This window comes from Festucalex cinctus, chromosome 6 (genome assembly GCF_051991245.1).
Source record: "Festucalex cinctus isolate MCC-2025b chromosome 6, RoL_Fcin_1.0, whole genome shotgun sequence".
Classification (NCBI taxonomy): domain Eukaryota; kingdom Metazoa; phylum Chordata; class Actinopteri; order Syngnathiformes; family Syngnathidae; genus Festucalex; species Festucalex cinctus.
Window position 1 is genome coordinate 13048002 of NC_135416.1, and position 23630 is coordinate 13071631.

At 42.0% G+C, this 23630-nt stretch overlaps 2 protein-coding genes across 2 annotated transcripts; both read left to right on the plus strand.

The window, feature by feature from the left end:
- The first annotated feature begins 1787 nt into the window (after window positions 1-1787).
- On the plus strand, window positions 1788-23630 carry ugt8 (UDP glycosyltransferase 8). The gene is made up of 6 exons (XM_077525018.1): window positions 1788-2067; window positions 11775-12607; window positions 15422-15564; window positions 19126-19202; window positions 19597-19816; window positions 20054-23630. Exons 2-6 carry the CDS (start codon window positions 11777-11779, stop codon window positions 20427-20429), a joined length of 1647 nt encoding a protein of 548 aa, XP_077381144.1. The 5' UTR covers window positions 1788-2067; window positions 11775-11776; the 3' UTR covers window positions 20430-23630.
- LOC144020874 (uncharacterized) lies at window positions 7163-10439 on the plus strand. The gene has a single exon (XM_077524741.1). It carries the CDS (start codon window positions 7275-7277, stop codon window positions 10437-10439), a length of 3165 nt encoding a protein of 1054 aa, XP_077380867.1. The 5' UTR covers window positions 7163-7274.

Below are 23630 nucleotides of genomic sequence, written 5' to 3' on the forward strand. Positions count from 1 at the left end.
AATTTATCCCACCCTTTGTTTAAATCAAAGTTCTGACAAGAGCATTCAAGACTTGCTGGATCAGTGGGCTCAAACCTGATGGCCCACCCTTTCGAATGTGCAAATATTTGTCAACTGCGGGCTTCTGAGGCCCTTTGAGACTATTTTGTTTTTGTGATTAAGTTCTAAATAAATAAACTTGACTTTACTTAAAATTTAGAGTTCTAAATGTATGGAAGAAGGAAGGAAGCTATTGTTGGGTGGCGTGAGTGCACAGACAAACGGATGACTGTTATCGAAGAAACATCCATTTGTGTTTAATTACACACATAATAAGGGTCCCATCCCCCCAAATTACAAGGCATTCCCAATCCCCTCTGTGTGTATGTGTACTATGTAAACAGACAGCTTTATTGTGTGTTTTGACTCTCAAGTTCCAGTGTCAGCGTAAAACAACAAACTAAAGCTTCAAGAGCCGAAAGTCTTCCATTTTTTTCTGCCTGATAAGAATCTGTTTGCAGTGATGGAGGTGTTGAGCCCCCGCCCTGGTCTCTCTGCAGGTAAACTGCAAAGTGCTGTCATTAGAACGTAAACTGACTGGCCACACACAACATTAGGTAGAGTTGCACATTACAGACGAGCTGTGAAAACTTCAGTCTAAAAATAATATCACTCAATATTTTATGATGACAGAGAGGAATTTGATTTAATAATCTTATTGCTGTGGTCTGTCATTTACAATCGTAATAAATAAATACCATGGTCTTGTATAGTTGCCCCCCGCCACCTGCCCTTCACCATTTGTAAACTCACCAACTCGCAATATTTTTCACAACTATTTGCTTACAAACTCACCTCAACTGGTCATTTGGTCTTTCTGTAATATCCCCCAAATACTGTCCTCCTTATAAGGCATCATTTCATCAGAGGAGTAACTCATTTTGTCCACCAGCTTAAAGTGATCAGTAGATGTCCAACATGCAGGTAAGGCTCCTTGTTGGGTTGATGATGGAGAAAGCAGAGTGATAATTTGTTCAAGATGATACAGAAAAAGAACCGTATCACTCTTCACTACTTATGAGTATGCTTACAACATCATTGACATGTCTAAATGATGCACACATAAATAAACCGGTACTAGAGGCAGTTTTTGTTTTTTTTGTTTTGTTTTTTTGAGGAATTGAAGTTATAAACGTATGAGTATCACCACATACAAGAGAGAAATAGAACAAGTAAATGTACACCAAAAAACCTTTAACTAAAAAGTCCCGGCTAGAGGCTAAAATTGAGAAGTGAGCTGTACCGCTGCTATGAAACGTGTTCAATATTTCTAAATACACAGGGAGAGGGTCAAATTTGTGCAATGATGTAATGCAGTGAAGGTATGGATGCCGCACAATCCCACAAATTAAGAAAATGTAAGTAAGTCGAATTTCACATATTTACAAGGTCATTTTGCCTTTGGGGTGAACATGAGGCTATATGATTGTGGTTCTGAGTAGGCTATTGAGTTTTGGTAGACAATTAAATGCTAAATTTTTAAATGAATTAATAATCGGATTTTGTGATTTCAATATGTCAAAAAAAAAAAAAAAAGGGATTATTATTTTTCCCATAAAATCACCCCGGCCCTAGAAACTCATGTTGTGGCCATGTTGTGAAAGTGCAAGTTAATCAATTTATGGGCTATCTCACACACAAAACAGGTGTATAGTTCGTCCGAAATGCTAACACCAACCAGGCACCTGTAACACAAACCAGGCTCACGCACCTCATTGTTGTTCTCTTTCCTCAAGCACCAAGCACCGCGGGCCATGTTCAGCCACTCCCCGTCTTTTCATCCCTCCCTGGGTCGCTGCTAGTCCCGCCTTCCTTCCTCCGGCACCTGACTGAGTGGCAGTTGGTTGAATACTCGCTCACTCTGGTCGTCGTCCTCCAAACCCGGGCAACCATTTGTCAACATACATGCGCTGTACTCTTGATATCACTTTTACACCACTTTTGGGCTCCCAAGTTGAACTTTTCCTCAAGGGAAGAGAACCCGAAGAGGCGTCTTCCTCCGCTCCGGAACAACATTCAAGTCACGAGGTAGGGCCCGTACATACCATACAGCGTAGCTAATTGCAGGTGTCGCGCGCTCTTTGGTCGCCTCGCAGTTTAACTTCCCCCACGCCCCGGCTTCCCCCCCCCCCCCCCCCCCCCCTCCAGCGAACGTACAGGTGCCACCAGTAAAACGGCATTGTTGTTTTAAAAATTATAAAGTGTCCCCGGTCGTTGAGCAAGGACAACACGTCATTTAAAATTAAAACCCTCTTGAGTGAGATACAGGTGACCGTGTTGCGTTCACTGTCTCTCCTGTACAAGCGTACAAATGATAATCCCTCTAGAGTAGCGTTTGTTTTTTGTTTTTTTCAATGTTTTGTGTGTGTATAAATTCATGGTTTATGTTTTCGTGTGTGTGTGTGCGCGTGAGTGTGTGTGTTTTATTTAACGGGAAGTTAAATTATGCTGGCATAATTTAAAGTCGTGTTGTCCCAGTTGTCATTGTCAATACAATTTCACTTTGACGTGCTTGTTATAACCGTTTTAAATGTATATTCATAATGAACTTATAAACGTTGACATGCTGTTAACCGCATTCAATATCTGACCATTATTCTGAAGCATAAAATCCCAAATGTAATAAAATCATCACAAATATATCCAGGAGTTCAGGCCCACGTAAAAACAGTGTTGCCAACTCTTCAGTAAGGAAAGTAGCTATTGGCTGTCCTGTCGCCAAATGACGTCATCGCCCAAGTTGCATAATTGTGAATTTGCATGTAGCCTAATTGTAATGGACACTGTAGGAGAGATGAATAACATCGTGGCTTGTGGGAGAGTCAAAAAGTGAGTAGAAAAACATTTAGTTATGTTTAGAACTACAAATAAACTCTCTCTTGTTGGTTTGTTAGTTTATTTCTTTTAATTATTATTTTGCAAGCACTTCTCAAAACCACATCATAACCTAAATGCTTTGTCAAAACCTACATTATATGAATCAATCTTGTTGTGTATCGTTAAATGCTCAAATATCAAATTTAATCAAAAGACTGTTATGTGCAGAATCTCTATGCAGAATAGCTGAAAATGTAGCTCGATTTGTCGCTAGTCACATTTGACAAAAAAAAATTAAAAAAAAGTCCCCAAGAGGCTTTGAAAAGTCGCCATATTTAGCAAAATAAAAAGTTGCCAAACTGGTTAAAACCTACTTGCATTGAATGCAATATCAATAATTAGAACGTTCACTATGTTATGAAGCATGAAATTACACAAACCTGCTTGAAATCTACAAAACAACCCAGACAGTGGCCTACTTTATTGTATTTTAATTGTTACCTAACTGTTGATATTGACTCCTAGCCATGCTTAAGGAGAAAAATGTGTAGACTCACAGTTTATTAAACAGTCATGCGTATTTGCCTATGGATTAATAATGTCTCTCCCATTCTGCAAATACTGATTCAGTCTCTTATGGATTATTTCAGGCTAGTCTTTTCCTGGTCTCCGCAGATGAAGGTGTACTGTTTTGGTCATGCCTCTCATTGTCAGCTGACTTCTGTTTTGTTGTTGTTGGCATTTACTAATGGAGCAAGACAGCTTGTCGGACCAGTTCATATGTATGTTGATGCCTGAAGAGATACTATGAGAGCTAATAGTCATGAATGAATGTGGAAAGTGAAACAAAATTCATCTAATGCGCTTACGGCTGAAGTTATTTCTAATTATACGTATACTGTCATTGGGTTAGGATGTGACAAAGCTGCAGACAAACAGGTTTGCATGTGACTCAGCAAAAGAACGGCAAGTATTGTTTTCCCCTTTCAAGCTCCACCGTAACATTTTATTTTATTTTTTTTAAATACGTTAGCCTCCCATAGAATTTGAGTTTCTCTGGCTTATCATGTCTTTAAGACCTACATATTTTAACACAAGTAGCAAACATTGGGGTTTCTTATCAGTTTCACTTGTGGTATGCAGAAACTTCCATGTTATCGAGTATGAGCCATAGTCATTCATTTAAGCCTTGGGACTGATTTATCCTCTTGCTCTTGCAAGTTCAGGCCTCTCAATGGAGTTCACTTAGCATATACAGTGCACCGTAAAAGCTGCAAATGCTATTGCTCTGAATCAAGGTAATATTAGTTGAATGGTATAAGCGCACAAATATGTGAGTGCAATTGAACGTGATTGATAGCTTAACAAGTACTGCAATATTTTTGTCAATACATGTTTTCTACCGTCTCGACTTTCTACTACATACCCCAATGGGAACCAAAACTGGTTGACCTTGAATAAGTGTTGTATGCCCCCAAGGTCTTTTCTCCTCGCTCTCTCTCTCTCTCTCTCTCTCTCTCTCTCTCTCTCTCTCTCTCTCTCTCTCTCTCTCTCTCTCTTTCTCTCTTTCTCTCTCTCTCTCTCTCTCTCTCTCTCTCTTTTTTCGCAGTTGCTGAATTCAAAAGACAATTCGTGTATCTGTGTAGATTTAAACATGCATCTATAAAGTATAGTAATGTGAGGCTAATGTTAAAAATAATCTGCCATTGAACAGAATTGTTCTTGAATGTTACGTTGGCCACGAGTAGAGACTTTGACCTCACCTACCTCAACTATCTATTGTTGAATACCATTCAAAATCAATATTGGATTTACCATGTGTTTAAAACATGCCACGAAAAAAATGAAGCAAGATAAGAAATATTTTTTTTGTCAGTTTGATTCAAAGTATTTACACCTATGCATTATAAACACTATTGGTTTGCCTTGACATTGATCTATATGATATATAAGAAAATTGTGAGGATGGACTATTCAAAATTACCTGCCCCTGTGTGAAAAGTACTTGTCCCCCTTGTTAAATCATGAATTCACCGCAGCTCAACACATTTTTTCAGTTGAATTTCACTGAACACACCTAAACCTGATTAGCTTCAGACCTGTTCAATCAAGAAGTCACCTATAGAACCTCTCTGACAGAATGAAGTTGGCCAAAAGATCACAGTCTGGAAAGGATTACACAGTCAATTGTAAAGCTTTTGGACTAGAAATCACGGTGGCCAATCATTTTATTGTCATGTGCTCCTATTGTCTCAGCGGCGCAAAGTATCATGGTCTATGTAAGTGCTGTGGGCAAAAAGTAATGTTTTCTTGATGGAGCTGTTGAAAAATATTTTCAGGTATGACTGACTGATTTATGGGAGTGATAACCACTGCAGTATGTCCGATTAGAACATAGTTTTGCCCATGTGAGCCAAAAAAAAACAAAAAAAATCACATCGTTTGTCTTCGGACAGCTTAATTTGCTTGTGTGGGTGTAGCTTTGTGGTTTTTGTAGAAGGAAAAAAATACAAAAACAGATCAAATAAATAGGAATTATTGCATGCATGCAAATAGTAGAAACTTCTTGCTCTAATTTAATGCATTCGTAAAAATATGAATGTTTACATTAAGAATTGAGTCCATTGCAGTTACATTAATGTTTTATTTAACATGGCATTATTTAACACACATATATATATATATATATATATATCAGTGGCTTTCTTCGAAAGTGGCTGGGACTTCCCCGCAGCCTCACCAGCGCTGCCCTGTACGGGACAAGCAACACCCTCCAGCTACCCCTCAGTGGGCTCACTGAAGAGTTCAAGGTGGCACGTACAAGAGAGGCTCTACAGTACAGGGATTCCAGGGACAACAAGGTGTCATCAGCAGGGATCGAAGTGAGAACCGGAAGGAAGTGGAGAGCTGAGAAAGCAGTGGAGGTGGCAGAGTCACGCCTAAGGCAGAAAGCGCTGGTAGGGGTTTTGGCAACGGGGAGAGCAGGCCTGGGCTACTTCCCAAAGACCCAAGTGAGCCAGGCCCGGGGAAAGGAGAGACATCAGCTACTCCAGGAAGAGGTCCGAGCAGGTGTGGAGGAAGAGCGAGTGAGCAGGGCAGTTGGACTCCGGCAGCAGGGGGCATGGACAAGGTGGGAGAGCGTGTTACAGCGCAAAGTGACCTGGTCGAACATCATGCAGGCAGACTTCCACCGCGTCCGGTTCCTTGTGCAGGCAGTTTACGACGCCCTCCCGAGCCCAGCGAACCTTCATGTGTGGGGGAAGAGTGAGACACCCACCTGTCCCCTTTGCTCTGGAAGAGGCTCTTTGGAACATCTCCTCAGCAGCTGCCCAAAGTCCCTGGCTGAAGGTCGCTATCGCTGGCGCCATGACCAGGTTCTGAAAGCAGTTGCTGAGAGCATAGCCCTGGGAATCAGTACGAACACACATCACAAAGCTCCGAGCAGGGCAGTCCCTTTCATCAAGGCAGGAGAGAGACCCCAGCCATGTCCACAGACAGCAAGAGGACTACTACACACTGCCTCGGATTGGCAGTTGCAAGTCGACCTGGGAAAACAGCTAAAGTTCCCCCAGCACATCGCAGCAACATCTCTCCGGCCAGACATGATCATTACATCTGAGGCTTCAAGACATCTGATCATGCTGGAGCTCACAGTACCCTGGGAAGAGCGCATGGAGGAAGCCAATGAGAGGAAACGTGCAAAGTACCAGGAACTGGTGGAGGAATGCAGGGGTAGGGGCTGGAAGATCTTCTATGAGCCCATAGAAGTTGGCTGCAGAGGCTTTGCTGGTCAATCCTTCTGCAAAGTCCTAGGACGCTTGGGTGTATCAGGGGCGGCCAAGAAGAAGGCCATTAAGTCAGTTAGCGAAGCTGCAGAGAAAGCCACTAGGTGGCTATGGCTCAAAAGGGCAGATCCGTGGACTGCTACTGGGACGCAAGCCGAGGCTTGATCAACCTCAGCTGGGTCACCTGGGCAAGAGTGTCTGATGTTGCGAGACCCGAAACACTCAATGAACCCAGGCTACATCACTGATGATGCGTCCCAGTTGCATCCAGGAGATGTTTCTCTTAAGTTAGAAGCTGGCAAAGCCAGTGACTCCTAGGAAGAGACTAGGTGGCAACCAAGAATAGTTTGGTCGACTACTGGAGAGACAGTTGACAGCCCGGAAAGACGGCACCCGGGACAGGTTGGGTTAGCACCCCATGCCTGTATCTTTCGTGAGAAGGAACCCTAATGAGCTACGGAAAGCCTTAAAGAGAAATACCCCCAGGAGATCCCGAGAGGGGGGGAGGATGAGATCTCCAATCGGACGGACCAACGGTTAACGACCCCTGCAAACGGACAGACTACGATTACGATATGTATCTGCGGCAAGCGATGCAAAAACAATCATGGCCTAAAAATCCATCAGGCCAGAATGAAATGCTTGGAGCGGGAGAGCGAGGTACAACGCACAGGTCCTGGACCTGGTGAGACGCAGGAGGAGCCCGGACAGGAGGCAACCCACAGATCCCAGTCCCTCCACGTGCCAGAGTCTCCCAACCCCAGCAGAGTAGTTCCACAGCAGCGGATAAAATGGCCCCCAGCGAACAGACTGAGCGAGTGGCGGCAGTTTGACGAGGATGTGTGTAAGATCATCCAAGCCACAGCCAAAGGAGATGTTGACAGCAGACTCCAAGCGATGACCACCATCATCGTCAGCTTTGGCTCAGAGAGATTCGGCTGGACTGAGTATGTCAACACCAAGACCACCTCCTACACCATGAACCGCAGAGCCACCAAGATACATCAACTCCGCCAGGAGCTTCGAACCCTCAAGAAGCAGTTCAAGAGAGCTACTGAGGAGGAGAAGCAACCGTTGGCAGAACTGCATAACATCCTGCGGAAGAAGTTGACAACCCTACGCAGAGCAGAGTGGCACAGGAGGCGGGGAAGAGAGAGAGCTAGAAAGCGGGCGGACTTCATCGCCAATCCCTTCCGTTTTGCTAAGCGGTTGCTTGGGGACAAGCGCAGTGGCCGGCTCGAGTGTTCAAGTGAAGAGGTGAACTACTTCCTCCGGAACACAATGACCGACCCACTGAGGGAAGAAGAGCTAGGTCACAACAAAGCTCTCATTAGCCCTGCCCCACCAACAGTGGAGTTCAAGGTGTCAGAGCCGAGCCTGAAGGAGGTTGAGGAAGTCATCAAGGCAGCCCGGTCAGCATCTTCACCGGGCCCAAGTGGTGTACCCTACCTGGTCTATAAGCGCTGCCCAGAGCTTCTCCAGCACCTGTGGAAGACATTGAAGGTGATCTGGCGAAGGGGTAGAGTGGCCAACCAGTGGAGGCGTGCTGAGGGAGTTTGGATTCCCAAGGAGGAGGACTCGAAAAACATCAACCAGTTTCGGACAATCTCACTATTGAGTGTGGAAGGGAAGGTGTTCTTTAGCATCGTCTCCCGAAGACTGACCGAGTTTCTGCTCAAGAACAACTACATCGACACTTCCGTCCAGAAAGGTGGGATTCCCGGAGCTCCTGGCTGCCTAGAGCACACTGGTGTCGTCACACAGCTCATCAGAGAGGCCCATGAGAACAGAGGTGACCTTGCTGTGTTGTGGTTGGACCTGACTAACGCCTACGGGTCCATCCCGCACAAACTAGTGGAGCTTGCTCTACACCTCCACCACGTCCCTAATAAGATCAAGGACCTGATCCTGGATTATTATGCCAATTTCAGGCTCAGGTTCACTTCTGGGTCAGTAACATCTGACTGGCATCGCCTTGGGAAAGGTATAATAACAGGTTGTACCATCTCCGTTACCCTTTTTGCATTGGCAATGAACATGGTGGTCAAAGCTGCAGAGGTGGAATGTAGAGGGCCCCTATCCAGATCAGGTGTTCGCCAGCCTCCCATAAGAGCCTACATGGATGACCTTACCATCACCACAACATCTGTCCCAGGGTGCAGGTGGATCCTGCAGGGTTTGGAAAGACACATCACATGGGCGAGGATGAGCTTCAAGCCCTCCAAGTCAAGGTCCATGGTTCTGAAGAGGGGGAAGGTGATGGACAAGTTCCGGTTTTCGATCTCGGGAACCGAGATCCCGACAATCTCGGAACAGCCAGTTAAGAGCCTAGGGAAGCTCTTTGATGCAACTTTGAGAGACTCTGCTGCCATACAGGAGTCTGGTGAACAACTGGGAGCGTGGCTCACCAAGGTGGACAAGTCTGGCCTGCCTGGTAGATTTAAAGCCTGGATCTACCAGCACTCCATCCTGCCCAGAGTCTTGTGGCCTCTCCTTGTTTATGCAGTCCCATTAACAACTGTGGAGTCTCTCGAAAGGAAGATCAGTGGCTTTCTTCGAAAGTGGCTGGGACTTCCCCGCAGCCTCACCAGCGCTGCCCTGTACGGGACAAGCAACACCCTCCAGCTACCCCTCAGTGGGCTCACTGAAGAGTTCAAGGTGGCACGTACAAGAGAGGCTCTACAGTACAGGGATTCCAGGGACAACAAGGTGTCATCAGCAGGGATCGAAGTGAGAACCGGAAGGAAGTGGAGAGCTGAGAAAGCAGTGGAGGTGGCAGAGTCACGCCTAAGGCAGAAAGCGCTGGTAGGGGTTTTGGCAACGGGGAGAGCAGGCCTGGGCTACTTCCCAAAGACCCAAGTGAGCCAGGCCCGGGGAAAGGAGAGACATCAGCTACTCCAGGAAGAGGTCCGAGCAGGTGTGGAGGAAGAGCGAGTGAGCAGGGCAGTTGGACTCCGGCAGCAGGGGGCATGGACAAGGTGGGAGAGCGTGTTACAGCGCAAAGTGACCTGGTCGAACATCATGCAGGCAGACTTCCACCGCGTCCGGTTCCTTGTGCAGGCAGTTTACGACGCCCTCCCGAGCCCAGCGAACCTTCATGTGTGGGGGAAGAGTGAGACACCCACCTGTCCCCTTTGCTCTGGAAGAGGCTCTTTGGAACATCTCCTCAGCAGCTGCCCAAAGTCCCTGGCTGAAGGTCGCTATCGCTGGCGCCATGACCAGGTTCTGAAAGCAGTTGCTGAGAGCATAGCCCTGGGAATCAGTACGAACACACATCACAAAGCTCCGAGCAGGGCAGTCCCTTTCATCAAGGCAGGAGAGAGACCCCAGCCATGTCCACAGACAGCAAGAGGACTACTACACACTGCCTCGGATTGGCAGTTGCAAGTCGACCTGGGAAAACAGCTAAAGTTCCCCCAGCACATCGCAGCAACATCTCTCCGGCCAGACATGATCATTACATCTGAGGCTTCAAGACATCTGATCATGCTGGAGCTCACAGTACCCTGGGAAGAGCGCATGGAGGAAGCCAATGAGAGGAAACGTGCAAAGTACCAGGAACTGGTGGAGGAATGCAGGGGTAGGGGCTGGAAGATCTTCTATGAGCCCATAGAAGTTGGCTGCAGAGGCTTTGCTGGTCAATCCTTCTGCAAAGTCCTAGGACGCTTGGGTGTATCAGGGGCGGCCAAGAAGAAGGCCATTAAGTCAGTTAGCGAAGCTGCAGAGAAAGCCACTAGGTGGCTATGGCTCAAAAGGGCAGATCCGTGGACTGCTACTGGGACGCAAGCCGAGGCTTGATCAACCTCAGCTGGGTCACCTGGGCAAGAGTGTCTGATGTTGCGAGACCCGAAACACTCAATGAACCCAGGCTACATCACTGATGATGCGTCCCAGTTGCATCCAGGAGATGTTTCTCTTAAGATATATATATATATATATATATATAGTTGAAATAGCACAGGCAACAACATCAACCCCAATCAGGGTTACTCTGAAATGTAGGTGACCAAAACATGCCTAATTAAAATTAAACTAAATCACCAGAGGATGGTGAAACGGCATAAACATCCATCCATCCATCCATCCATCTTCTTGACCACTTATTCCTTACAAGGGTCGCGGGGGGTGCTGGAGCCTATCTCAGCTGGCTTTGGGCAGTAGGCGGGGAACACCCTGGACTGGTTGGCAGCCAATCACAGGGCACACAGAGACGGACAACCATCCACACTCACAAGCACACCTAGGGACAATTTGGAGCGCTCACTTAACCTGCCATGCGTGTCTTTGGAATGTGGGAGGAGACCGGAGTACCCGGAGAAGACCCATGCGGGCACGGGGAGAACATGCAAACTCCACCCAGGACTGTCGGAGTGTGGACTCGAATCGGAGTCCTCAGAAGTGGGAGGAGGACGTGCTGGAAAACAACATATCCTTTTTAAAAATATGCTGCTCTTAATATTGCAACATGATGAGGGCGATATTGTTCGTGATATTATTGATATCGTTACATCCCTTGAAATGAGGCAAGAAATTACTCAAAACACACGCTTCTGATCTGAATGGACCAAAATGTTATACTTATGCCATTATGGCTTAGGCATCACCACATAAAGTTTCATAGAAATAGTTACTATGTTGAGTAATTCAACCAATTACCAAAATCTCGATTCAATATATAGCTTTTTGTCTCATAATTTGATGCATGGCAGTTTCATCTATGATGACAGTTTCCTCTTTGTATAAACTTATTTTGCAGGATAAAGAATGTATGAATATTATGTCGTAGGTCATGAGGTGATATACTTGAGAATCATTCATTGTGTTGGTGTTTGTGAACAGAGCAGCTGTTTCTTTTTTTTTTTTTTGTGGTGAGAATGACGATGGCGCTACCCACGGCGTGTCAGTGATGGCTGTGCAGAGAATGAATATTTGAATGAGTGAAATAGATTCAGTGAAATAGATTCAGTTACACAAAGGGCAGCAAAAGTACAGAATCCGTACAACAAACGTCATTTCACTTTAGTTTCTTTCATTTTCTGTGATTTGTACTAGGTGTGACTCCATTATTAAATGTGTAATATAAGTATGATAATGCTGATCTGTGTTTCAATATGAATTTCTTTATCATTTTAGCCATGCTCCTGCCCTCATCGCTGCTCTTCCTCCTTGGCCTCCTGACGTGGCATCCCAGCGCATCAAGGGCCGCTAAAATCATTGTGGTCCCACCTCCCCTGTTTGAATCACATATGTACATCTTCAAGACTTTGGCCACCGCTCTGCACCAGGAGGGCCATGAGACCCATTTCCTCGTCTCAGAGGGTCGTGAAGTACTCCCTTCCCCTCACTATAAACTACAACGATACCCGGGCATTTTTAACAGCAGCACAGCTGAGAGCTTCCTGCAGTCAAAAGTTGGCAACATCTTTTCAGGCCGCCTTACATTTCTGGAGCTTTTTGACATTCTTGAACACTACAGTCAGAATTGTGATGCTATAGTAGGCAATAGAGAAGTCATGACTCACCTCAAGCAGGCCAAGTTTGAGCTGTTGCTGGTGGACCCCAACGAAATGTGCGGGTTTGTAATTGCGCATATTCTAGGCTTGAAATATGCCGTGTTCAGCACAGGTTTGTGGTACCCTACGGAGGTGGGAGCCCCGGCCCCGCTCTCGTACGTGCCCGTCTTCAACTCATTGCTGACCGACCGCATGTCACTGTTACAAAGGATCTCCAACACAGTTGTCTACCTCTTGGAGAACTTTGGAGTCCAATTTATTGTGATCCCCAAGTACGACCGTATCATGAGGAAATATGGAATAAAGCCGCAAGTGGCTATGACCGAGCTGGTGCGAGGCAGCCAGATGTGGATGCTGTGCACAGACATGGCGCTGGAGTTCCCCAGGCCCACCTTACCGCATGTGGTGTACATCGGAGGCATCCTCACCAGACCAGCAAACCCACTGTCACAGGTGAGCGCTGTGCCAATGCTTATACATTGAGAACTAAACCATAGCTTTAAGGTCACCAGACGTCTCGATTTTGAGCCTTGGGTCTCACGTCCCGATGGATTTCCTCGACTCCATTTTTTTGTCCCGATGTTACACAGGAATCATGGGACATGTAGTCCTCCTATCCTATTACTGTGGTCGCAGGTCAGACACACAACATGAGCTTTTCTATCGGTGTATTTCCATTGTTACAATGCAGGACCGGCTCGAGGTAAATAGCACAGCCAGCTTCCAATAGCTGCCTGGGCCAAGCAATAAATGTTGTAAAATGGTGAGTGCATCGACTTGTTTAGCACTGTTGAACTGAACCAAGGTCTCATAAAGTTTAGAAGTATAAAAGTTAGGGGTGTTAAAAAAAATCGATTCGGCGATATATCGCGATACTACATCGCGCGATTCTCGAATCGATTCAATAATCGGCAGAATCGATTTTTTTTTTTTATTTTATTTTTTTTTAGGATTCACACCTTGAGCATGGAAGAATGTTATATGAACGGAACATTAAGCCTTAATATTTTATTTTAATGCTGTTCAAACATGAAACAGATTACAACCTCTATAAGACTGAAATTTCAGATAAATAAATAATACATTTTCATATAAATCTTACACTCTACAAGCTTACTGATTAGTATTTTCTAAATTTGAATGAAAAAAAAATCGCAACAATCGACTTATAAATTCGTATCGGGATTAATCAGTATCGAATCGAATCGTGACCTGTGAATCGTGATACGAATCGAATCGTCAGGTACTAGGCAATTCACACCCCTAGTTCGCACCTTAAGCATGGAAGAATGTTATATGAACGGAACATTAAGCCTTAATATTTTATTTTAATGCTGTTCAAACATGAAACAGATTACAACCTGTATAAGACTAAAGTTTCAGATAAATAAATAATACATTTTCATACAAATCTTACACTCTACAAGTTGACTGATTAGTATTTTCTAAATTTGAATGAAAAAAATCGCAACGATCGACGTATAAACTCGTATCGGGATTAATCGGTATCGAATCGAATCGTGACCTGTGGATCGTGATACGAATCGAATCGTCAGGTACTAGGCAATTCACACCCCTAATAAAAGTATTGAAAATGGAAATACATAGTTCCCTATAGTTAACAGTTTTAAATTGATATATTATTGTCTGTATGATTTAAAAAAAAAAAAAAAAAAAAAAAGGCTGATGCCAATATCGGCGCGGCTGATAATCAGTCTATCCCTAGTTTGAATGGACGTAGTAGATACTGTACTTCCTCACAGAGAGCTTCGGGTGATGGGGGTGAGTTTAGTCCATGGTTTGGACAAAGACGGCGCGGGTCGTGATTCGTTGGTATCTTCTGCGTGGAGGTTTTGGAATGCTTCTTGAGCCAACAGGCAGCATTGTGCCCTAATGTGTGAGGGAGTCAGAATGTAAGCGCAGGGAGAACGAGGCCATTGTTCTTGGCAGCAGCCAGGGGACACTGAGACTTTTATGGGGTCACTGTGGCTTCCTTGTAGGGACAGGCGGGCTGCACGGCTGGGACACAGGGCACAGTGTGCCGCTGCAGTTGCTCCGTGCCAGGGCCGGTTGTGGCTGCCACAGCTGGACCATTTACCTTCCGTCTGTTGGATGTAGAACACTCAAATTTGGCTCCTCCCTGACCTTTCCTTATCCAGTGAGCAGTGTCGCGCCATCCTGTAAACATACTAGACTGAAAATGACAAATATAAACAACAAATAGTATTTTACGCGATTGCCGTGCCCTATAGTTTTGGATGCAGCAGTATTAGAGTGAGTCTCTATTTTGCTGCTGCAGCATTGTTGTTGTTTGCTAGTGTCTTGTTTTGATGTATTCAACGTGGCATGTATTTGTTTAATTTTTTTCTTTTCACTTCAACTTCGTAACCACATTAAAGCACACGTTGCAGTCTTAGCGCTTTGCATAGCTATAAGTCAGCAAGTTTACGAAAGGCGACACAAGTCAAATTACTGCATCCTGTACATTTTATTTTACAATGTTGGCTTTTGTGAGTTTCATGTAATTTTATACATTTTTGTGTAGGCCGTGGTGAGTTGTCACATCTCCAGTTTGCTTTTGTAAAAATCCATTTGTAGATAACTTGTAATTAGCTTAAATATGATTCTCACCTGAAATGGTCAATGTGAAAATGGTACACTAGGTATTTCAAGGGATACTTGATTCATTTTCAGCAGTAGGAAGTTGATATTTTGTCTATAAATAAATTGATAACTTCATCATTTCTCATGTACAATTAATACCATTTCAAAACACATTTTGCCACTTGCTCAGGTTTCAAATGAATTCTAGACCAAATATTAACTTTTTATTGCTAAAATCGGCTAAATGAGTCTAGCATCCCTTTAAACAGCAGCATACAAACCAGTGAGTTACATTTAACAACAATCTATACCTTGACAGCGCTTGTTGAAAGGATTTATCTGAATGAATTATTTCCCCTCTATATCAACAAGATAACATTCTAACAACATTTTTGAATCCCTTTTATGACATCAGACCTCATTAAATCATATATGCAAGATAAATCCTCACTCGAATCAACACTGTAATCTTTATTGGTGTTGACACAACCACTCTATAAAGCAATAAATGGCAACTGCAAACTTGTTTGGGAATGGTTTGGCTTGTGCATTTGGACCAAAATCAGTCTAGTGAAACTTGCACATGAGGGGGAGCATTGTGTGTTTAACTGGCTTGACTGTACAATTTAGTGATTCTTTCCAACTTTTGACATATTCCCACAGGACTTCGAGGTATGGGTTAATGATACAGCAGAGAACGGCTTTGTTGTGGTGTCCTTTGGCGCTGGGGTGAAGTACCTTTCCCATGACATTGCACATAAACTGGCAGGAGCGCTCGCCAGGCTACCCCAGCAAGTCATCTGGAGGTAAAGTACCGCTTTATCCTTCCTCCTCTGTCACAGCAATCACTGTGAAATATTTTGCACTTTCCTGTCCTGATACTTTCCAAACACCTTTGGATTTCACCAGGCTCTTGTGTCCAATCTTTGACCTATACATGCTCACCCTGTTGTTGTCTTCCTCTTCTTACTTTCATTGAATGAAAACAGTGCAGCAGCATGGCCGACTGGTGAGCACATCCGTCTCACAGTTCACAGGTTGTCTGACCATATTAGAATGGTCTGCGTTCTGTTATCTTGCGCCACTCCAGGCTACCTACAAGCTGTGACTGGCTAGCTAGCATGGCTAAACAAAATGCAACGCCACTTCTCTAAATCACTAATCATTGCTTCCATGGCGGTAAATACACTACTGACAAGTATTGTTATCATGAAAAAAGAATGGCAAGTAGTAAAGTCCAATATTTTCTGATAAATGAATCGCGATGTTTTTCAAAGGGTATCAGGCCTTATTTAATATCACTTGTGACAAAGACTTTTACCCATCTTGGCTGCCCTCGTCTGGCCGTTTTACGATCAGGAACTACACTTCCTGATATCCGTCAAAATGCTAAATATCGGTGCGCATGATTGAATTAAGTTGATTCAAAGTAAATATAATAATAATGATAATAATTAATTATGAGTTCATTAAATTGAATATATTCACTTTGGATTAACTTGAATTAATTTAAGTCACTTGAATTAAGTTAATTTATGTCACTTGAATTAAGTTAATCCAAAGTGAATATATTCAGTTGAACTAACTTAATTCATATAATCACTTGAATAAATTTAATTAAACTTACTTGAATTAAGTCAATCCAAAGTATATTCAGTTTAATGAAGTCATAATTAATTAATCTTAATATATTCACTTGAATTCAATTTAAATTCAATTCAGTTTCGATTAATTTAATTCAGTCGTGTGTTACCAGGTGAAGAAAATTTATTAAATTGGTTCAACAATTCTCTTTTGAGAGTGTAGAAATTATCCATGAGATGCGTCTCGCATAGATAATTTCATTGAAGCATGATGTTTTTGTGTCTCGGAAATGTACTTGAGCAATTTGCTTAAAATATTTCTAAATTTAAAATTTATTGTATTGTGTCATTCAGTAAATAAAACAGTCACTTCATTATAACACATTACATTATATTAATATGGAGAAATAGCAGCATAAGTATTGAATAAATTATGGTAAACAAAAAAAAAAAGACAAATCAAAAATAAGATGTCAATATTTTATTTCTCGAAACTATTCACAGAGGCATTTGGACAAGTTGGTTCATATTGAGAGAGTTGTGAAATAATCTATGGGTATCTATGTGTCATTACTGAAACTCATCATGATTGATGAACAAACTCTTACTTGGCTCATGTTGCCCCTGGAGATCCAGCACTCAACAAGACAAACTCTCACATATTTGCTACATAGCTGGTGTTTCTGTGAATGAAATAAACTGTCAAGTTTTAGTTCTTCGCTTTCTCCACGAATCACAAAAAAGAACGCGATAAGTCAGGCATGTGTGTTAGTTCTGCAAATAAATCAGTAACAAAGGGTTCAACATGAACTTTGGGTAAATGTTTGTGCATGGTCGGTGAGCAGAGAAAGGTGGAGCTGTAATTCAATGCCATGTAATCATTTACCCATCCATCACACTGACCCATCGACAATGACAAAAAACGAGAGACAAACAAATATTAGATACAATTCTATTTGTCCATTTCCTCATCTTATGAACCATGAAGTTTAATATGCTTTAGTCATTTGTCATTGTTTTCAAACTTAAGCACCAATTTTGAGTGAATTGAGTTGAATAACACATTCATTTTCCAGTTTGACGAGAATGGAATGTAAATGTACATTAGTGTTAACTCATTAACGCCTGGCAAGACAAATTACATGTTTTATCCACTTTTTTTTTTAGCCCATGAGCTGTTCAATCTGTCATCATATGTTCTATGCTTTGTCCTACTTTGTTTATTGTTGATGTTGGACTATATTTGTGTTGTAGAGCTGCATGATACATTATGTGCCATCGTCAAATATTGTTTTTGCTAGTTACATACTTGAACGTGTTTATGAGTGTAATTGCCTATGTGTGTACATGTATGCTTGAGTTTTCAGAGTGTCTCAAGTCTACTTGTACAAACATGTACCATCTGTACAACAAATGGCATGTCAAATGAATTTTCATCTTGGGACCTAACCAAACAATCATAACCTCTCCTTTATGTTAAACTAAATATATTACTTATTCAATTTATAAATATTACACATGCATTTGCATAGGTGTGTAAAAAAACAAAAAAAAACTGTGCTTGTTGCTATGTTTTCATTCTCTGTACCACTTATCCTCCATAAGGTTGCAGGAGTGTATTCGTCTATCGCAATCTGAATTTTGGTGAGAGGCGCGGGTTATGCCGCAAACTGGTCACCAGCTAATCGGAGCGTACGAACAGCCATTCAAACCTACAGACAATGTAGAGTCTACAGTTAACAAGAATACCAAGAGGGGGGCAACAACATATCTTTCAGTATGAAGAATATTTTCAAAAGCATTTTGTGTTTAAATAGTATTAAGGGACATCCAATGGGAAAAGATGAAGTACTAGTCTAACGTTGTGTTACCAGTCAATAGATGAATCACTGATGGTGCTTACAAAAAGACCACAAAAGAAAGCAGGGCTGGTTCTACTGTAGACCACTTTGTAATGTTTAACAATATGCCCCTGATAGTGGCACATACCATGGAAATTTAGATTCTCGATTTGAGTGTTTTGTTGTTGTTTTTTTCCTCACATGACAAGTCAGAAAGGGAGGCAGGTAACACAAATGAAATTCAACTCTTCTGCATTTGCGTATTTGTTTAAACTGTTGTCTGTAATTCTGATGATATGAAGCTCCATGATCCGGATGTGATTTTCCAAACTGAGAGAACTGGAAGAGAAAAAGGGGGGCTGAGGAGATGAAGTGGGATCAAGCCCAATGAATCGTGTCATTGATAATTGGCCTGCATGAATGTAGGCCTTGATTGGCAGCACAGTGCCTTAGTGTATTGTTGCAGAGAGTGAGATAAAAGATTTTGAGGAAAGGACGTGTTGGCTGCTGCTTATGTTAGAATGTGAAATGAAATTTATGAAAGACCAGCTGAAAGTTTTATTTCAGCATGCTCTTTTGCAATGGGAAATTTTGACCAGCTTCCTGTCCATGTTTTGACAGTATTTGCGTTCTGTATTACCGGCCGGGTTTACAGGGAGCTTTGTATTCTGATTGGAATGAACCCGAATGACCAAACAGAATGAAAATGCTCCATACAAACACTTCAATTAGAACAAAAAAGGCTGAATCCGAATGGAATTTCATTCATTCATCTATTTCTTTTGCCCTTTGGGAACAGTGTCTGTGACATTTGTAACAGATTTGTCATAAAAGTAGGCTAGTGACTGCATTTATTCACAAACATAATATAAAGTCATGGTTTTATTATTTTGCTAATAGTTACCTTTTTCCTTTTATTTTACTATTTGTTTTTCTTTTACAGATTTTCAGGGGTCCCGCCCAGTAACATTGGCCACAACACCAAGCTTGTTGATTGGATGCCTCAAAATGACCTACTGGGTGAGTTCACTAGAGCACTACAGGAGATTTGTACTCTGCTTTTACAACGTATTTTATTGTACCCACAAAGCATCACCTCCACGAGTGTCTCAGAAAGGAGGAATGTGTAGAATTCAATGAATGTCTGTTTGACTTTAGTAGTTCTGTTTAGGTTTAGCTGTAAAACCTTGCACATAAGCCTAATAAAATTACATCCTATTTGCAAATAGAAGCAAACATTTTTACCAACGAAAGGACAAGACCACACTGTGTGGTATTACTCAAATGCTTCCTCACATCACCACTGGTTTCCTAACTGAATCACTTGTGTCAAACGGACTAAACTTTTGTCACCTTTATTTGCATATTAAAAAAATAAAATAAAATAAAACAACTCATGTCTCTTACTGTTAAGGCCACCCCAACATAAGGGCTTTCTTAAGTCATGGTGGGCTGAACAGTATCTTTGAGGCCATGTACCACGGCGTGCCAGTGGTGGGTGTGCCCCTGTTTGGAGACCACTACGACACAATGACTCGAGTGACCGCCAAAGGTATGGGCATTATGCTGCACTGGAAAAGCATGAGCGAAGATGACCTTTACAATGCCCTGGTCACCGTCATAAATGACGCAAGGTGAGAGATGCCTTTTGTACTTATTTAGTTTTATATTCATTGCCCAAAAATCCATTGTTATTTTTGTTTTTTTTGTTTTTCCATACATGTATTTCATAGAAAAACAAAAAAACAAAACAAAAAAACACTAGCTTTACTTACCGTTGAAATCAGCACAATTGTGTTTGTTGGATGGTGGCTAATAACAATATGGGATCACCTTAATTTACATGACCTAAAAAAATCTTAACTCTGCAGGTACCGACAGCGGGCAGCCATTCTCTCTACCATCCACAAAGACCAGCCAGACCACCCGGTGGCAAGAGCCGTCTACTGGATCAACTACACCCTCCGTCACAATGGCACAGTCCACCTGCGCTCTGCTGTGTATGACATATCCCTCTACCAGTACTTCTTGCTGGACGTGATTTTCGTTGTAGGGTCAACCTTGGTTATCTTGGGCCTTGCCTTGCGACATTTGGGACGGTTACTGAGGGCGAAGTATGGTGACAAAAGCCAAGTAGGTGGCGTTTCCACGGAGGAGGGAAACATGGTCAATGGACACTGCCACTGCTTGTCCAACGGGAAACACAAAGGCAATGGCTCGTTGAAGAATGAGAAGAAGGTGAATTAATGTTCTCAAATGGCCAAGAGGGATGAGGAGGCAGTTGCTGAAGGATGTAGGCCTCGGTTTTAGGTCAAGCTTTGAGGAAAGGCCCTTGTTAGGTCTGCATCAAGAGGCAAATGCCACTCGAAGTGAGGCTCAAAAAGGATCCACCATATGTGTATTGAGTGCTTGCGTGTGTGCGTGTATGTGTAAAAATGTGTCCACTCAGGAGAATCTAGTCTATTAACAGCAACTGCCTCGGCAAATCACCAAATTGGAACACTGGGGATGAAACACTTTTCTCTGGCACATCTTTCTGACCTTTTAAGAGTGGAATGACCCTGATGAAGTGACATCACTAACCACACATGAACGATTAAAATATTTTACATATTTAATTGATCATTGCAAAGCTCACTGTCTGCGTCAGCCTAGAGGGCACAACTATTTATTACTGTAAAATGAGTTTTATCTCGTCTTATTTTAATTTATTTAATGGACTTACTGTATTTTGTGGTGTGATAGCATGAAGATGGATCCACAGTTGCTCCAATATCCACAATGTTATGACAAGCTTTACTGACGTATGGTTGCCTTCTCAATTAGGCCCCACTCCCCACCTGTGCGTTCATCATCTGTCTTATATTTAAGTCTGTCTGTCTCACCCCGCCGTATGTCAGGTTCGATTGATTATGCTAGTCATTTTCTGATAGATTACTTTTAGGGTGTATGTTTACTTTAAAAAAAATATATAAAAGATATAATTTTGAATTAATAATTAAAGTGTAAACAATGGTTTATTACTAGCCTGGTGAGCTGCATGCTCCTGTTTTATTTCCTAAATCAGTGTAGTTCTTTATCTAGTTTCTAGTTATCTAATTTTTGCTAGCCGCTCCAGCTAGTTCTTGCTAGCCGCCCTTGGTCATCACTCCTGCTAGCCAGGCTGCTCGCTCGCTCACTCCAAATAATTGGTTGTAATTGGTGGTAGGCTAGTGAAGTATGGTCTCTCTGAGGCACCGCTTCAAAATCGTTGCATTCTATTTGTTCACCACTTGTTGGCACTAAATCCTACACACTGTCTCTTGAATGTAAAATGGATGAATAGCTATCTATCGAGACTAGGTTGAATCAATCACTGGTCTGGCTGAGTGTGTGTGTGGTTGTCATCAGGAGCTGACAAACTAATAAGGTTTAATAGGTAATTATTACCGTAATCTGATTCATTTCGTATTAGTCTTCAGTTGGTGAATGCAGAATTAAATGTACACCCTGGAAGTGATTAATTGAAGTGATCTAACGTCACAGTGGAAAGGGTTTATTTAAGTAACTTGTGTAGAAACTATGCAGGCTTAATGTAGTGTATAATAATAATAATAATAATAATAATAATAATAATAATAAATTCTATAGCACCTTTCAAGGTACCAAGGAGAAATTACCGTAATTTGTCAAGAATAACGCACACTCAAATATAAGTAAAATCACATGTATAAGTTATAACTTTATAGATGAGGATTTCTGTGTTCAGGCATGCGTTTGTTGAATTTTTCTTATCTCACTCACAGTTTTGGCTGTCAACACTTGAGCCCACAGGTAGAGAGTTGTCAGCGCATTTCATGTGTGTGTTCAACAAGAAAACCAACCTTTTTCCAATTGTTATTTGATAGCACACACTTTGGCCTTCACAAAAAAAAGGAAACCAAATGAAAACCGGTTGAGAAATATGCACGTTACGACATAATTTCAATGTCCATGCCTTTGGAGAGAAATTCAAACTCCCCAAGATGGCGGCCACATCGCGTTGTTGTTAGCTGGCTTTTATAGTACAATGATGTACAAGGACTCTTCATATCTATTTTTGATCTTTGCTTGACGTCACATACGCAGAGGGGGGCAAAAAGAGCTGAATATGATCTAGGCCTACCCCTTGTTTAAAAAAAATATATTGTGGTAGTCAAATCCTTCCTTCAGCCTGTTTAATCAACATTAATGATGCACGTTTAAGTATAGAATTGCTTGTGGACTAAGGTGAGGGGTAATTGCAGTAGTGTTGACAATGTTTGAAAGAAACAAGTCGGGTAAATATTTAGCTTGGTAAAACCATATGTTTCCAAAAACTCTTGTCTTTTTTGTCATTCATCACAGTGACTTTTGAGGAGCTGATTCTGTGGTAATCTACTCCATGGTGTTTTCATATGTATCAGGCAAGTAAATAGGCTGCTGATGTAAATTTTTCACAGGAATTTAGACCATTTAGATATCTACTTTTTAAAAATTCATTATTTAATTGATCATTGGAAATTACGGTAGTCTTAATTCCCATTCCTTGCACTGTCCTCAACTACTAAAATAAATGATAGTGTTAACGTGACATTCAGCTAGGCAATGTACAGGGACCTGAGTAGGAGTATAATCACAGTGTGTCATTGGACATTTCACAAAGCCGTTTGTTAACACCGGAAAGCGAAATAAATTTTATCCAACCAGTTTTTATTTCTTGAATTGCTTTTGCAGTCCCTCCAGATGCTGCACAATGCACTTTTTTTTTTTTTTTTTTTGCAGTTCCATGCCCAGTTTGTTAAGTGTGAGGACCAACTTTAATTATATTAATTTAAAGATAACGTGTTTTCCAAGTAACCATAAAAATGTCATTTCCTAACAATGCATTTTTTTGTACAAATCCCTGCATTGAATTCTCTTGAGAAGAGTCTGCAATACATGACAGTGCATTAGTGAATTATTTAACTGTTCAACAGCCTATTGTATGTTGGTGAAAGCTTCCTTGTCATCCTTTCTCCTGTGAGCTGCAATGACACCGACCTAGGCCTGCTGAAAACATACTTGAATTATCATTTTCATCATCAGTAATACATTCAGCTGTCAGGTTTGTGGGCCATCAGGTGCTTCTCGAGCTATGAACAGGGACTGGAGGAACAGAAGCAAATTTATGATGGTGCATTGTTAGATTTCTTTATTATTTCAGTATTAAAGTTGTAATAGACCACCTAGCTCCTTTTTTTTAATTCTAGTCTAACATTTGTTCACATTTTTTATTTTTTATTTTTTTTTTTAATGAACAGTGTTTTCTCTGTAGCCTTTTGTATCTTCCCAACATTTCATCCTTTATTTTGGACTATTTTACCTCGATTTTAAAATGTTCCCAACATGTGTTGTAAATACATCAATGTAAACAGAAACACTAATGTTGAATAAAACGCTTTGCAGAAA